The following is a 17,350-nucleotide window of genomic DNA, read 5'->3' as shown; positions in this document are numbered from 1 at the left end:
GGGAGAGATGGGAAATTCATTTCTTTAGTTAAGAAGAAAAAAGAGAGGATAGAAAGTAAAGTTGGTATAAATTTACAATTTTCTTCCTATTAAATAAAACAAAAAGTAGAACATTTTTTATTAAAAAATTGTGTATGGGCACTTCAATTTTATTTTTTATTAAGAGCACAAATCAAAGGATATAAAACATATAAGCATAAAATATATATATATATATATATATATATATGAGAAGTATAGATTCTACATAAAAAGAAAATAAAAAATAAAAACCCAAAACAGAAGGTATAATAGAAAAAGAAAAACAATCAAATGAAAGGAAAAAAAAAAAAATGGAGTGAAGAATCAAACAAACCCATGTGCGCGTTCCACAAGGGTTTTCTGATCCATTTCTTTCTCTTGGTTTTACTCTTCAGTTTTTCCCCTAATTTGGAGATAAAATATTTTGGTGGTCCCGGTTGAAAACACCCGGCCCCATCAATTTTCCTTTCTACCCAACCAAACACCCCCAAAAGTTTCTCTCTCTCTCTCTCTCTCTCTCTCTCTCTCTCTCTCTCTCTCTCTCTCTCTCTCTCTCTCTCTCTCTCTCTCTCTCTCTCTCTCTCTCTCTCTCTCTCTCTCTCTCTCTCTCTCTCTCAAAATCCACCAAAACAAACAGATCCTTAATGTTACCAAATGAAAATTTTTGATAGCCTACATTTACTGAGAACACATTTGGTTGCACAAGGCATGGAGCCAGAACTTTAGATTTGAGGGGGACATATGTTACACAATGGTGAAACTAGAAATTTTTTTCCAAATGGCCAAATTAAATAAAAAAATAAAAAATAAAAAAAAACCTAGATAAAATTTTTAATTAAAAAGGTATAATTTTTAATTCCCATATTGTGTTAATCAATATTTGCAAGAGCGGGTAGGGTGCTACTATGGTCATGTCTAGATAGGGAAGCCACATTGGTCGTCCCCCTCTACCTTTTTTCTTTTTCTTTTTCCTACCAAAACAAAAAATCACTATTTGTTACCTTCATTTTCATTAAGGAAGCAATATCAATTTCTATTGGTCCATCAAATTGCTAAATTTATTATTATTTTTTGGATAAGTTATTGTTAAATTTATTATATTATTGAAGTAACATTAATCACATTCATTATCATAAAATGTACAATATTTTTGTCATAAAATTTATAACAACTTTAACATTTTTAAACCATAAAGATATGAAGGCTAACAAAAACAAAATTACATGGCTTAATCAACAAAATAGTCAAACATTTAAAATAATAGATCGTTTGATATTATACAAATGCAAGCAAGCTATAAAGCACAAATTGTATACACGGTTACCAAAACATTTTTTTTGGCAAAAAAAAAAATTCAAGTTACATCTGATATAACTATATAAGAGTTACACATTTTTTAAACTGTAGATTTCCAAAAGATCAAATATTTAAAAAGAAAACACTATTATCCATTATCTATACTACTATTTAAGGGGTTTCCCCCGTTTGGGATCCTCGCTTTTTTTCTTTTTCTTTTTCTTTTTTTTTTTTTTTTTTTTTTTTTTTTTTTGTTCAAAATGCCCCTACACCCGTATATTTAAGTAGAGACAAAACCAAAAGATAATCTGGTAAAAATACAACTCTAACCCACTAAAACATTGCCTAAAAAATAGGGCCACACTCTTGTTGATTTCAAATTGTTTTATCCACTTATAAATTCTAAATGCGTAATATTAATGAGAAAATGTGTAAACCTTAAATTAGAATGAATGAAAAATTATGACACTAAGTGTGCATTTGGATTGAAATGAAAAATTTTAATTATTTCATTATCCAGCTTATTTTTGCTACTATTCATAGGTCTCACTGCACTTTTTGACACTATTCGTGGGTCCCATTGTACTATTTCAACTAATTTTTACTTTTATTTACAGTACTTTCAACAATAATTTTTTAGTTTCAGCAAAATAAGCAATATCCAAACACACCCTTAAAAAAATAAAAATAAATAAATAATAAAAAATAAAAAAACCCTCATCGCACGTGCAAAGCACATGTGATGAGACTAGTTACATCATTAAATACTTACCAGATTAATAGCATCCTCATTATCTTTCTCCTTATTAATTGCTAATTGTGTTTCTTTTTATCTCTCTTTATTAAGTCTTTCTCTTTCATTGTAATCCTTTTTTTTTTTTCTTTTTCTCTAGAAATTCATCATAGGTTTCTACCCTCTTCATCTTTCTAGGCTTTCCTTACTTCATTCAGTTTTTTTATCCCCTAAATAAAACCTCTATCACTTATTTCCTCATCATTTTTAACAAAATGTTCAAGACCACAAATTTCTTTAAAATAACTTCTAATTATTTTTAGTTTAGGTTCTTTGTTTCTCGTGTTCCAATTTTATTTACTTGATTTTTTTAAATCTTTTTTTATATGTTAGTTGATTTGCAAACAACCTCATCACCTAAGATACAATCTGATTATCTAATCACTAAGGATAGGTTTTTACAGACTATCAAATATGTCCTTATCTCCGTCTCTTGTTGATTAGGATCAGTAGAATCCATAACAAGGCTCAAATAATCGAAATACATACAATTATGTTTTTTATAATTAACTATTTGCAGCTTTGGTCGTGAATAACAAAAAAAAAAAATCGTTTTGATTTTTTTTATGAGGAAATTAAATTATTTCAATTGCTACCACAAACAAGAGTCAAATAACTTTCAATTGCTCCTTAAAAAAAGAAAAAAAAAATACCAAAACTAAGTTGAGCCTATCATACACTAAACAAAATATCAAGTGTGATATATGAGTATAAACAACTTTTTTTTTTCGTTAGACTGCATTGAAGCTGCTAGTCCAAGCAGAAGGTCTACCTTTCAATTACTTGTTGACAAAATGAGAGGTTTGATTGTTTAGTGTATGATAGGCTCAGATTTATATATATATATATATATTTTTTTTTTAATTTCCTTTAATTTTTTTTTTTTTTAAGGAGCAAATTGAAAGTTATTTGACTCTTGTTTTTGGCAGTTTTTGTGAAATCAAAGAAAATGAGATTATTTTTGCAAAATTGTTTGTGGGGCCCGGCCCAAAAATGATGGGCTATTCCAAGCTCAGGCCCGTCCGAGGAGCGTCCTGTCCAACGAAAAGCCTCATATGAAGCGCTATTCAACCCCAATAGCGTCAAGGAAACCTGTCCGAGGAGTAACTCCTCCTCGGACATCGCGAAGCCCAGACGAGAAACTTGCCCCAGCCATTCCAGCTCGTCTTCCCAACATATAAAACGAATTAAATTCAAAATATCTCACGGAAGGCTACCACCACATTAATTGCGCCCCAACCACCCTCTTGGCCGCATTAATGAGGAAAAGACTCCTGAACAGTACCGCCTTGGCCTCTGCAACTCACAAAGGGTCTGATGAGGGCGTCTGATGGGACAGGTGCTCGAGTGGATGCTTGGATGACTAACAAGTGTAAGGCTGGGATGAAAAGAAGAAAAATATATAATGTAGTGGAGTCCCTCAAAGAAGGGGACGGGAGAACTGTATCAGAAACAAAAAAAGAAATAAAATCAGACTTGAGAAAGATCCATTCTGGTGTTTTTCTATTTTTCTTTTGCAAATCATACTGCCCATGCATAAGACCGAACAAGTTCACTGAGGCCAAGTTCTTTGACCCATCCTCTACAAATAATTATTGTGGGTTGCGCTTTGGGCCAGGGCCTAATCAACACGAGTTGGGCCAGGAAAATCGTGTAACCACAATTGGCGCCGTCTGTGGGAAGAGCTAGGGCATCAGCTAGTGCAACAGTCGAGCATGGAAGAACTAGATCCACACCAGGAAGATCCTCACCAAGCTAACTCCCAACGAACACAACCCGCCGAGTCCCAAAGGCAAAATAACCCAACCAACCCAGGCGGCAGGGGGAATCGTGAGGGGAGTGTGCATACCACCCGGACGAGCCAGAGTCACACTGAGATAGGAAGTCACGTGTCTCAAAGGCGAAATAGTCACCAGGCCATGCAGCGAGAGATAGATGACCTAAAAAGGAAGCTACGACGTGTACAGCGAAGACAATCTCCCTCTGACTCAGGCGAGTCTTCTAATGCGGAGGACACGAGTTACAGACGAAGGTCAAGGACCCCCCCCAAGCGAGACCTTTTCTTACGTAAAGGAACCACGCCCAGTACGGAAGTATGAGAGCCCATCCAGCAAAGGTTCGGGGAGCGATGCCATGAAGAAGGCGTTGGATCAGATCTCAAGGTCACCCTTCACGAGTAAAATCGAAGGGGCTAAGCTGCCAAGACGCTTCAACCAACCGGTATTCGTCATCTATACCGGCAGAACAGACCCGGTAGAGCACGTGAGTCAGTTCAACCAGAAAATGGCGATCTATTCGCAAAACGAAGCCCTAATGTGCAAGATCTTCCCGTCCAGCTTGGGATCGATGGCAATGAGGTGGTTCAACAGCCTGAGGACAAACTCAGTAGGCTCCTACAAGCAGCTCACTCAAGCTTTTTGCTCCCGTTTTATTACAAACACCCGAGTCCCTCGACCGCTCAGTTCGCTACTGTCCTTGTCCATGCATGAAGGGGAAACTCTGAAAGCATACTCGGATAGGTATTGGGAGGTGTATAACGATTTAGACGACAACCATGATAACGTTGCTATCAGCACGTTCAAAAGCGGCCTCCCTACCTGGCATGGCTTGAGGAAATCCCTCACCGGAAAGCCAGTTACCGACGTCCAACAGCTAATGGATAGGATTGACAAGTACAAAAGGGTGGAGGAGGATCAGCTGCAAGGGAAGGGGAAGGAGAAGGTTGTCCCCCCTAAAGCAAATGATTTCAGGACGGAACGTCACAATCCTGGTCAGCCGAGGAGAGATTTTCCGCGACAGGCTGGGCAGAGCAACCCGCAAATTGTGAATGCCGTATTCAGAGAGCCGGTACAACAAGTACTGGAGAAAGTAAGGGATGAACCCTATTTCAGATAGCCGGGAAAGATGGCTGGAAATCCTGCTAATCGTAATCAGAACTTATATTGCCAATATCATCAGGACCACGGGCATACTACTGAGGATTGCAGGAATTTGTGGAATCACCTGGATCAATTGGTCCAAGAAGGAAAGCTACGTCACCTGCTGCACCCATCGAGCGGCCATCCCGGCCAGGCAACACAAGAACCTCGAAGGGACGTGTCTTTAAGACCCCCCACCGGGACGATACATGTCATCCTCGCTGCACCAGGAAGAACTGGGCCACCCATCCCCAGGGTGTTAGCCGTGGACCGCCTTCCCTCCGAAGGCAGGCAAAGGGAGCCCAAAAGGATAAAAAAGGGAAGCTCTTTGATACTGGGATTCTCGGATGAGGATAAGAGAGGAACAATTCAACCTCACGATGACGCCTTGGTGGTCACCTTGCGGATGGGGGGTTTCGATGTGAAAAGGGTATTAGTAGACTCTGGAAGTGCGGTGGAGATAATGTACCCCGACCTATACAAGGGGCTGAATTTGAAGCCGGAAGATTTGACAGCTTATGACTCCCCCCTCCTCAGCTTCGAGGGGAAGCTCGTTACACCAAAGGGGCAAATCCGACTGCCCGTACAGACTGGGGCGGAAGTGGTGGAGGTGAATTTCATCGTGGTCGACGCTTATTCACCCTACACCGCGATAGTTGCAAGGCCATGGATCCACAGCCTAGAGGCCGTGACCTCCACACTTCACCAGAAAGTGAAATACCCATCCAGAGGACGAGTGGAAGAGATCCGAGGAGATCAGGCCGTGGCCAGGAAGTGTGTGGTGGCCGCCATTTTACATCGGCCCTTGGTCGAGTCCTCGGCCCCAAAGAGCTTGTAGCAACCAGCCTCCTCGGCAAAGCAAGACGAGAAGCTGGCCGAGGAGATAAGGTGTGAAGGTTTAGATAAGGTTGCTGTCAGCAATGACCCGGAGAAGTTCTTTCAGGTCGGCTCTGAATTGCCCTCTCAGGAAAAGGAGGAACTGGTCAGATTTCTCAGAGAAAATGTCGACGTATTCGCTTGGGACGCCTACGATGCCCCTGGAGTTGATCCCAGCCTCATCTGTCACCACCTGAACGTCAACCCCTCTTCCACTCCGAGGAAGCAACCACCCCGACGTCCTTCAAAGGAACACGCTGGTGCCGTGAGAGACGAAGTGGCCAAGTTGAAAAGAGCAGGAGCTATCAAAGAGGTCTTTTATCCTGAATGGTTGGCGAACACAGTGGTGGTAAGGAAAAAGACGGGGAAGTGGAGGGTCTGCGTGGACTTCACGGACCTGAACAAGGCGTGCCCCAAGGACCCATTCCCCCTACCCAAAATTGATCGATTGGTGGATGCTACCGTGGGACACCCTCGAATGAGCTTCCTGGACGCCTTCCAGGGCTATCATCAGATACCCCTTGCGCTAGAGGACCAAGAGAAAACGGCTTTCATGACGCCCATCGGAAATTATCATTATAAGGTGATGCCATTCGGGCTAAAGAACGCGGGCTCAACCTACCAAAGGATGATGACTCGGATGTTCGAGCCGCAACTGGGCAAGATCATTGAGGTGTATATAGACGATATGATTGTGAAGAGTAAAAGGGTGTCCGAGCACGTGCAAGACCTTGGAACAGTCTTCGCTATCTTAAGGGAGCACCGGTTGCGGCTGAATGCCTCCAAATGTTCATTCGGGGTCGGGTCTGGGAAATTCCTAGGGTACATGGTCACCCATAGAGGAATAGAAGTAAGTCCTGACCAAATCAAAGCCATTAACAGTCTACAGACTCCTCGGAACCCGAAGGAAGTGCAGAAGCTCACTAGCATGATTGCGGCATTAAGCCGGTTCATATCACGATCGGCGGATCGATGTCGGCCTTTTTACCTCCTGATAAACAAGTGGAAAGAGTTTAAATGGTCGGAGGATTGCGTTCAGGCTTTCCAGCAGCTTAAGGACTACCTGTCCCGACCACCCATCATGTCCAGTCCGGAGGCAGACGAGGTGTTGTTTGCCTACATCGCCGTAGCTCCCCACGCCGTAAGCCTGGTATTAATACGGGATGATAATGGGGTGCAGCGACCGGTGTACTATGTGAGCAAGTCACTACATGAAGCCGAGGTGTGATACCTACCCTTAGAGAAGGCAATTTTGGCGATAGTGCATGCAACCCGGAAGCTTCCTCATTACTTTCAGGCGCACACGGTCATCGTCCTGACTCAGCTTCCACTTCGAGCCGTGCTTCGAAGTGCTGACTACACAGGAAGGATCGCCATGTGGAGTGCTCTTCTGGGGGCTTTTGATATTAAATATATGCCCAGACCCTCCGTCAAAGGACAGGTCCTCGCGGACTTGGTAGCAGAGTTCGCTGAGCCCTCTATAGAAACGGTGACCGAGAAGAAAGACCTGTGCGGAAAACTGGTCGGCGCGATTTCGGCCGGGGAAACCATGCATTGGAAGGTCTACGTGGATGGCGCGGCCAACCAGAGAGGATCAGGAGTTGGGATAGTTTTAATATCGCCAGACGGCGCTGTCATTGAAAAATCATTAAGACTCGGATTCTCGGCTACGAACAATGAAGCCGAATACGAAGCCTTACTTCAAGGAATGGCAATGGTTCAAAGGTTGGGTGGAAGAGTAATAGAAGCCTTCTCGGACTCCAGATTAGTGGTCGGACAAGTGATGGGAGAGCTGGAAGCTCGAGATACTAGGATGCAAGAGTATCTGGGACAAGTCAAACGGCTACAGGAGAGCTTTGAATCCTTCAGTTTAACGCACATCTCCAGGAGCGTAAACACTCATGCAGACTCGCTGGCCACTCTTGCCACGTCCTCGGCACGTAATTTGCCACGAGTGATCCTAGTCGAAGATCTAGTTAAGGCCAGTCCCATCAGTGGAAACCCGACCCAAGTCCATCAGATAAGACAGAGCCCCAGTTGGATGGACCCCCTGAGGAATTTCCTCCAAGATGAGATCCTACCGGAAGAAAGACTAGAAGCCGAGAAGATACGTAGAAATGCTCCTCGTTTTTGGCTATCAGAGGACCGCAAACTTTATCGGCGCTCCTACTCTGGACCGTACCTGCTCTGCGTACATCCAGAGGAGTCCGAGTCTCTTCTTGAAGAGTTGCATGAGGGAGTTTGTGGAAGTCACACCGGAGGAAGATCGCTGGCGCACAGGGCACTCACCCAAGGATACTGGTGGCCGAACATGCAGAGACAAGCCCAGGAATACGCTAAGAAGTGCGATCAGTGCCAAAGATTCGCCCCAAATATCCACCAACCCGGAGGGGTTCTCAACCCACTCTCCAGTCCATGGCCGTTCGCGCAATGGGGTCTTGATATTGTCGGACCTTTCCCCAAAGCTGCGGGGAACAAGCGATACATAATAGTCAGAACCGATTACTTCACTAAATGGGTGGGGGCTGAGCCTTTGGCCAACATCAGGGACGTGGACGCCCAGAAATTCATCTGGAAGAACATTATCACCCGCTTCGGAACTCTGAGAACACTCATTTCCGACAATGGTCTTCAGTTTGACAGCAAGAATTTTAGGGAGTATTGCCGTGAGTTTGGGATCATCAATCGATATTCCACCCCCGCATACCCCCAAGGAAATGGGCAAGTCGAGGCCGTAAACAAGGTCATAGTGAACGGATTGAAGAAAAGATTGGATGAGTCAAAGGGGAGATGGGTAGAAGAACTACCGCACGTCTTATGGACCTATCGGACAACGCCGCGGCGTTCCACCGGTGAGACCCCCTTCTCAATGACTTACGGGGCTGAGGCTGTGCTTCCGATCGAGAACAATTTCCCCACGTTGAGGTCTAGCTCATTTACCCCAAGCGATAACGATGAGTTGCTAGGAGGAAGTCTGGACCTAGCCGAGGAAAGGAGGGAGAAGGCCGCGATTCACATGGCCTATTATCACCAGAAGCTAAGACAAGGGTATGATGCTAACGTCAAACTGCGGCCTCTGGGTCCAGGTGATCTCGTGATGAGGAAGATTCTTGGCAGCGCAAAGAACCCCTCTTGGGGCAAGTTGGGGCCCAATTGGGAGGGACCATACCGTGTCACATCCGTGGCCGGAATAGGCACCTACTACCTAGAAGATTTGGATGAAAAAGCTGTACCTCGACCATGGAATGTAAATAACCTCAGGAGGTATTATTATTATTAATAAGAATGGCATAGCGTACGTTCTCTTTCATGACCATTTGCCGCTTGCCAGTCTACATTACAATTATTTATAAGTTTTAAACAGAACCCAAGTCCTGCATGGCTCCTCGGACCACAGACTTGGGGGAAATTAATACTTAAGCCGATTATTTATAAGTTTTAAACAGAACCCAAGTCCTGCATGGCTCCTCGGACCACAGACTTGGGGGAAATTAATACTTAAGCCGATTATTTATAAGTTTTAAACAGAACCCAAGTCCTGCATGGCTCCTCGGACCACAGACTTGGGGGAAATTGTTACTTAAGCCAACTATTTATAAGTTTTAAACAAAACCAAAGTCCTGCATGGCTCCTCGGACCACAGACTTTTGGGGAAGTTATTACTCATGACAGCTCATAGTTTTAAACAGAACCTAAGTCCTGCATGGCTCCTCGGACCACAGACTCTAGGGGAAATTATTACTCATGACAAGTCATAGTTTTAAGCAGAACCTAAGTCTTGCCTGGCTCCTCGGACCACAGACTTTTGGGGAGATTATTACTTGTGATAGATTGGGAGATCATTACTTAAAGGAAATCACTTTTAATACATGCGCACAGTCTAGCACCATCGCGACCCTCAAATGAGCAACCCAAAAACCCATTTTCATTTTGACCGTTTGCCTGTATCTACCTCGTTGCAAATGTTTAAAAAAGAACGCTATTGACATACATTCTTAGTAAGCAAAACGAACATTTTATATTAATATTCCGAGTACATTAAAAGGAGAGGTCCTTACAAAAGAATGAAAAAACAAGACAACTCTCATTAAAAAAAAAAAAAAAAAAAAAAGGGGGGGGCTAAGCCTTAGCGGGAGAATCTTCTTTCTGCTCGGGCTGAGGAGGAGGAACCTCAATGGTAGAGTCTGTGGCAGGATCCTTAGCCACATCAGGCACAAGGACGGCATCAGGCACCGCCAGGTCTTGCTCCGAAGCGACTTGGGCTTCATCAGGGTTAGCTCGGATCTCCGGAGGATAGAAGATGCTCTCGGGCAGTCTTAGTGCCGAATTCGCAGGAACTCCTACAGCATCAAAAGCATGAGCCCATGAAATACTGCAGTAATCCCTGCATACCTCGGGAATCTCCTCAGATAACCTGGCCTCCGTCTCTTCGGCCCCAAGCTGTCGAGCGGCCTCCTTCTCGGCCTCTATTGCCTCTCGGATCAGCTGAGCATCCTCCTTTACCCGCCTCAGCTCATCCTCTACTTTTTGCAGGGCATTTTTGAGGTCCTGCACTGCCTGCCTCTCGGTGTTAAGATTAAGCTGAGCCGTGTACAGTTGTTTGCGCTGGTCCTCCGCCTGATCCTCGGCACTCTTCAAGCCAGCCTCTGCACTTTTACGTCGGTTCTCCGAATCCTTGAACTCAGCCGTGAGTTTAATGTGATCATGCTTGAGGGACCCCAAGGCTTTCTCCACCTCTGTCCGAGCCTGGGTCTCAGCCTCAGCCAGATTGCGGCTATTACGGCAAAACTCCTCAGCCACGAAGACCTGCTGAGTAATCTGCAGACAAAACAAGAGTGTCCTTAAAAGAAAAATATATAATCTAACAGGAGCAAGTAAATGGACAAAGCAGTAAAAGGATTACTTACCAGCGCGAGATCCCTTTTAAGGGATAGGAAGAGCTCGGACTGAGTGCACCGCCTGTAGGCCTCCATGTCCCGAGGAAGAAGTAGGGGCTGCTCTAAGGCCTCCGCCACGTACCCTGCCCGGCCACGATTATACTCTCGGACCGAAGCAGTGTAAGGAATGGCGAGCCCATCCAGCTCCAACTTTGGGTCCCATGGACGAGGGGAAGTGCGCACTTCAGCAAGGTTCCCCTCATCCCTGCTGTCCAAGGAGGTGCCCCTTCTGCTCCTTGGCGCCCGTGTGGTTTTCTGCTGCTTGGTCGGCTGGACAGCCACCTCGCCTTCCTCAGGCGTGTCCACCGGCCTCTTCTTCTTCAGGTCCGGGATAACCTTAAGGCCAGGGTCCGAGACGCCCTGGGGGACCACAGGGGGAAGGGTTTTGACCTTTGATAGACTTGGTCCCTTCGATGGCTGAACCTTTGATGACTGACCTTTCCCCCGAGAGGTCATCAGCTCCTTTAGAGACTTTCCCTTTCCTGCCATGGGCTCTACCTCTTCGTCTGAAGTATCGTCCGAGCAGATAACGATTGAGGGAACACCAACTGCGGAATGTTGGTCCTGCTCTACTTCGGGATTAGAAGACTCCACCAAGGGGTTTTGCTGAATTTCCTCCTCGAAGTAAAACTTATCTATCTCCTCTTCAAGGGAAAGACGAGATGATTCAGCCTCTTCTTCAACCAAAACAGCAGCACCAGGCTCGTTTACCGGAGGTAACTGCTCCGCTAAGTAGGGATTTCTGACACCTGGCAACACAACTGGTGGCAAATCGTGGTCAGCTAGGAATCCGTCCCGGGACACGTCAATTCTGGCTAGCCTCGGGCTGCCAGCCCTTATAGCGTGACCGATTGCCTGGAAAGCGCTGCTCAGAGGTTGATAGCCCAAAACCAGATGGGCCGCACGCAACTGTCCGTCCCCGGTAACGTAAATCTCCGACCTGAGAAGATAGTTCAGCGCTGGCACGTTCACAAGTCTTATCCGAGGAGCAACGTGACTTTTGTCTGCAAACAAACCAAGAAAAGTGAGGTCAGATCATGAAATTTTCCAATTACAAAGAAAGCCAGAAAAAATAACCCCTCAACACTAAATCCTTTCCCCAAAAAGGATCAATCCTAAAAGCGCCGCACCTGGGTTTCCTGCCCGAGTTGGACAGTGAATACCGTCGAACCACTCCCCAGAAGCAATGAGGAAGTCATTCTTCACGGTCTTATTGGAAACTGGAAGACAAGAGATCAACCTAACGTCCTCGTTCCGGGATTTAAGATAATACCCATCATCCCCGAGGCGGTGGCATTCGTACAAATAAGCCATATCGTGCCAAGTGAGGCCTAGATTCATCCGCTCGTTTAAGACATCTACACAGCCTAGTATCTTGAACATATTTAGGGCACACTGATACGGCGTCAACCTATGGTTGAACAGGTATTCCCTTGTGATCCTGCGCATGGGAAGTGTCATCCCTCCCTCTATGAAAGCAATCATGGGGATAACGACTTCTCCCTCAACTCTATCGGTCAATATTCCTTCAAGAGGACAGTGCCGCAGCCCAACCCTCGGGGGAATGTGGTATTTAGCCCTAAAGGCTTCCATAGCGGCAGGAGTTTTTACTAATTTTTCGAATCTACCCATCTGAACTGAACTGAGGAAATGAAAGTAAAGACTGAAAAGAAAAGTAGAGTCCGAGGAGGGAATTGAAACGGAGAGAAAGGCGAAATGTACTGGTACCTTCACAAAACGCTCAAGGGGACGCCTGGGAATCTCTCTTGGACGAAGCGCTTCACAAGAACGGCTACGGCGGCGTAACGGACGCATGTGTTCGTATATCTCTAGGATTCGATGGAGTTCTCTGGAGTCTTTTGAGGTTTGCGAAATGCAGATGAAAGAAGGAACTGAACCCCTCTGGCGTCTTATATAGCTGGGAGGAGAGAGAAAAGATCACCCCCGCCTAGAAATACGGGAAGAAACGATGGCCGTTCGATCCACGCCAAGCCGTTGGATGAAGGGAACATAACGCCTCCAAAAGTTAATGGCCACGTCTCGTAAATTGTAGCGCGTCAAAAGTAACGGTCCGCACGCGCGCCCCACGATCTCCTTATTTCCCTCCACTCACAAACATCAAAACCCCGCCTTTCCCCTCGGAGGGAGATAAAAACCGAAGTTTTGAGGGGCTATTGTGGGGCCCGGCCCAAAAATGATGGGCTATTCCAAGCTCAGGCCCGTCCGAGGAGCGTCCTGTCCAACGAAAAGCCTCATATGAAGCGCTATTCAACCCCAATAGCATCAAGGAAACCTGTCCGAGGAGTAACTCCTCCTCGGACATCGCGAAGCCCAGACGAGAAACTTGCCCCAGCCATTCCAGCTCGTCTTCCCAACATATAAAACGAATTAAATTCAAAATATCTCACGGAAGGCTACCACCACATTAATTGCGCCCCAACCACCCTCTTGGCCGCATTAATGAGGAAAAGACTCCTGAACAGTACCGCCTTTGCCTCTGCAACTCACAAAGGGTCTGATGAGGGCGTCTGATGGGACAGGTGCTCGAGTGGATGCTTGGATGACTAACAGGTGTAAGGCTGGGATGAAAAGAAGAAAAATATATAATGTAGTGGAGTCCCTCAAAGAAGGGGACGGGAGAACTGTATCAGAAACAAAAAAAGAAATAAAATCAGACTTGAGAAAGATCCATTCTGGTGTTTTTCTATTTTTCTTTTGCAAATCATACTGCCCATGCATAAGACCGAACAAGTTCACTGAGGCCAAGTTCTTTGACCCATCCTCTACAAATAATTATTGTGGGTTGCGCTTTGGGCCAGGGCCTAATCAACACGAGTTGGGCCAGGAAAATCGTGTAACCACATTGTTTTTGTTAGATTGTGTTGAAGAAGATATTATCTAGTGGAAAGCAATAAATAAGAAGAGAGAGAATACTAGTAGTAATTAGGTAACAAGGTGGAAAGCAATAGCATTTAATGATATTTTTTCAACTGTTGGATCTTAGAAATCTTCAGCGTACAAAAGGTGTAACTTTATAAGAGTTAAACTAAGTGTAATTTGAACTCAGTTCATATTTTGTTTGTTTATATATATAAAAGTGGTTGTCAACAGAGAATTAGGTTTTGTTGATGGTGGCTGAATGGGTGGATGCAGAAGATGGTGGTGGTGATATAACAATGGTTGGAGGCTTTTTTTTTTTTTTTTTTAATTCTAGCAAAGATTGATGAATTTTTTTTTTTTTTTTAGATATTGATTTTTTAATTCATTTTTAATAAGATATTGATTTTTTTATATAAATGTTGATGTGGCATGTTTTAATGCAATTAAGAAATTTTATTATTATTTTATTAGCTACTTAAGTTTCAAATGTGTTAGCTGCAATTTGTTGGCCATGTAAGTATTTTTTGTCGCTAAGATGATGATAAGAACTAAATCGACAAAGTAAACAACCCCACATAAGTATTTTAATCATGCATCATATTGGCATTACACTAATTGCATAATTAAAAAAACAAGGAGATTTATAACTCAACTAGCACCTTATAATATTTTCAATGGAGAAATGTATGGTTCAAATCCCAACACATCTATCAAAATATAAAAAATAAAAAATAAAATAAAATAAAAAAGAGAGAAGAGGAGAAAGGAGAAAATCAGAAGAAAGGGAGGGTCTTGTAATTGTATTCTCCCAAAATTAAATAAGAGCAAAATAAATTTACAAGCTTATAAAATCAATACACACCTATGTGATAGACATTTTACCATACTTATAGCGTATTCCAACCCTACCAACGCGATTGGTGGCCTAGTGGTTGGGGTCTTGGGTTAACAAGACTTTGTTATTCGGAGTGATTTGGGTTCAACTCATCCCTCCCCCACGAGTAACGTGCTAGTGTTCCTTATTCTTCATCAAAATGAATAGTGGCGGCTCTAGGAATTTTTCTCAGGATGTTCCTTAAGAAACATAAAGTATATAATCTAATAAAAAGAGAAATTCATATATTGACAACAACAACAATAAAAAAACACGCAAATACATAAAGTTTACAATTGTCTTCTACAAGTTTTCATATTTTGAAATCGTTATATAATAGTCTCATTATCAATGCTACAAGCAACATCTCTTTCAATATACACAACCATGTAATCATTTATCCACTGAATGTAGAACAAATTATGGAGCAAAATTTAATTTTATTGGCATAAAAAATAAAAAATAAAAACTGAGGGTGTTCTCAAAATTTTTTTTTTGAAGGGTAGACAAATAAATTTTTTTAAATTATTATATAATATAAAAAAAAAATCAGGTCAAGGTGGTCCCAGGACCACCCTGGCCTTAAAGTGGCGCCGCCCCTGAAAATGAAGTCTTGCTCAGGAGTAGTTAAGAGCTATTATGGCTACCCTTAGAGAGGAAAGCCACATAGATCACCCCTCCTTAACCATTTTTTTGACTTATTAAAAAAAAAAAAAAGCATATTACAACCCTAATAACTATATCTTTGTCCATACCTGCTAACGATGTGAAAGTTTCCTCACTAACAACTATGATTTTGTATTAATACTAAATCTAGAAGTATATAATTTTTTTAACAAATGCTAATATGACCAATTCAAATGCTAAAACTACTATGAAGTTTTATTACAAAGGACTTAAGAATTGATGTGACAATTCATCAAAAAATGCATATTATAGTCCTAACAACCATAGCCTGGTCCACATCTGCTAACGATGTGAAAGTGTCCTCAGTAACAACTATGTTTTTGTCTTAATACTAAATTTAGTAGTGTATAACTTTTTTTGACAAATGCTAATGACCAATTTTAATTGGTACATCATAAGAAAGGGAGGGTCTTGTAATTGTATTCTCCCAAAATTAAATAAGAACAAAATAAATTCACAAGCTTATAAAATCAATACACACCTATGTGATAGACATTTTACCATACTTACAGCGTATTCCAACCCTACCAACGCGATTGGTGGCCTAGTGGTTGGGGTCTTGGGTTAACAAGACTTTGTTATGCGGAGTGATTTGGGTTCAACTCATCCCTCCCCCATGAGTAACGTGCTAGTGTTCCTTATTCTTCATCAAAATGAATAGTGGCGGATTCAGGAATTTTTCTCAAGATGTTCCTTAAGAAGCATAAATTATATAATCTAATAAAAAGAGAAATTCATATATTGACAACAACAACAATAAAAAAAAAAAAAAAACACGCAAATACATAAAGTTTACAATTGTCTTCTATAATTGTAAACTTTATGTATTTGCGTGTCTTCTACAAATTTTCATATTTTGAAATCGTTGCATGATAGTCTTATTATCAATGCTACAAGCAACATCTCTTTCAATGTACACAACCATGCAATCATTTATCCACTAAATGTAGAACAAATTATGGAGCAAAATTTAATTTTATTGGCATAAAAAAAAAAAAAAAAAAAACTGAGGGTGTTCTCAAAATTTTTTTTGAAGGGTAGACAAATAAATTTTTTTAAATTATTATATAATATAAAAAAAATCAGGTCAAGGTGGTCCCAGGACCACCCTGGCCTTAAAGTGGCGCCGCCCTGAAAATGAAGTCTTGCTCAAGAGTAGTTAAGAGCTATTATGGCTACCCTTAGAGAGGAAAGCCACACAGATCACCCCTCCTTAACCATTTTTTTGACTTATTAAAAAAAAAAAAAAAAAAGCATATTACAACCCTAATAACTATATCTTTGTCCATACCTGCTAACGATGTGAAAGTTTCCTCACTAACAACTATGATTTTGTATTAATACTAAATCTAGGAGTATATAATTTTTTTAACAAATGCTAATATGACCAATTCAAATGCTAAAACTACTATGAAGTTTTATTACAAAGGACTTAAGAATTGATGTGACAATTCATCAAAAAATGCATATTATAGCCCTAACAACCATAGCCTGGTCCACATCTGCTAACGATGTGAAAGTGTCCTCACTAACAACTATGTTTTTGTCTTAGTACTAAATTTAGTAGTGTATAACTTTTTTTGACAAATGCTAATTAATGACAAATGCTAATGACCAACTTTTTTTGGCATTATTTAAATGCTGAAACTACTAAGAAGTTTTATTACAAATGACATACGAATTGACGCGACAACTCATCAAAAACCCATATTACAGCCCTAACAACAACAGCTTTGGCCATATCTGCTAACAATGTGAGAGTGTCCTCCCTAACAACTATGGTTTTGTCTTAATGCTAAATCTAGGAGTATACAACTTTTTTAACAAATGCTAATATGACCAATTTTTATTGGTACATCATAAAAGTGGAATAAGTTGTTGACCTAGGTGAAACTAACACTACTCTAATAATAATAAATCATATAATATTGTGAAAATTATCGTCTTTGGCATTATTCAAATGCTAAAATTACTGTGAAGTTTTATTATAAAGGCCTCACAAATTGATGTGACAATTTTTTTTTAGAGAACATTGACGTGACAATTTATATAAGTAATATCATTCAAA

General features: G+C 42.1%; 1 protein-coding gene across 1 annotated transcript; it reads right to left on the bottom strand.

Annotated features, from left to right (window-relative positions):
• Positions 1-10,220: 10,220 nt before the first annotated feature.
• On the bottom strand, positions 10,221-11,035 carry LOC126727884 (uncharacterized). The gene is made up of 3 exons (XM_050433785.1): positions 10,812-11,035; positions 10,297-10,722; positions 10,221-10,244 (listed from the first exon to the last, which is right to left on the bottom strand). The coding sequence occupies exons 1-3, from the start codon at positions 10,875-10,877 to the stop codon at positions 10,221-10,223; spliced, it is 516 nt and encodes a 171-aa protein (XP_050289742.1). The 5' UTR covers positions 10,878-11,035.
• Positions 11,036-17,350: the final 6,315 nt, after the last annotated feature.

The sequence above is a fragment of the Quercus robur genome, chromosome 5 (assembly GCF_932294415.1).
Source record: "Quercus robur chromosome 5, dhQueRobu3.1, whole genome shotgun sequence".
Classification (NCBI taxonomy): Eukaryota; Viridiplantae; Streptophyta; class Magnoliopsida; order Fagales; family Fagaceae; genus Quercus; species Quercus robur.
This window is presented reverse-complemented; position numbering and strand designations above follow the sequence as displayed.

Bases quoted from the DNA above. Each gene is read 5' to 3' on its own strand.
- LOC126727884 (XM_050433785.1), bottom strand. From the start codon at position 10,877: ATGGAGGCCTACAGGCGGTGCACTCAGTCCGAGCTCTTCCTATCCCTT. The intron at 10,723-10,811 runs GTAAGTAATCCT...TTTTGTCTGCAG, and splicing joins TTAAAAGGGATCTCGCGCTG to ATTACTCAGCAGGTCTTCGT. The intron at 10,245-10,296 runs GTATGCAGGGAT...TTGATGCTGTAG, and splicing joins TATCTGAGGAGATTCCCGAG to GAGTTCCTGCGAATTCGGCA.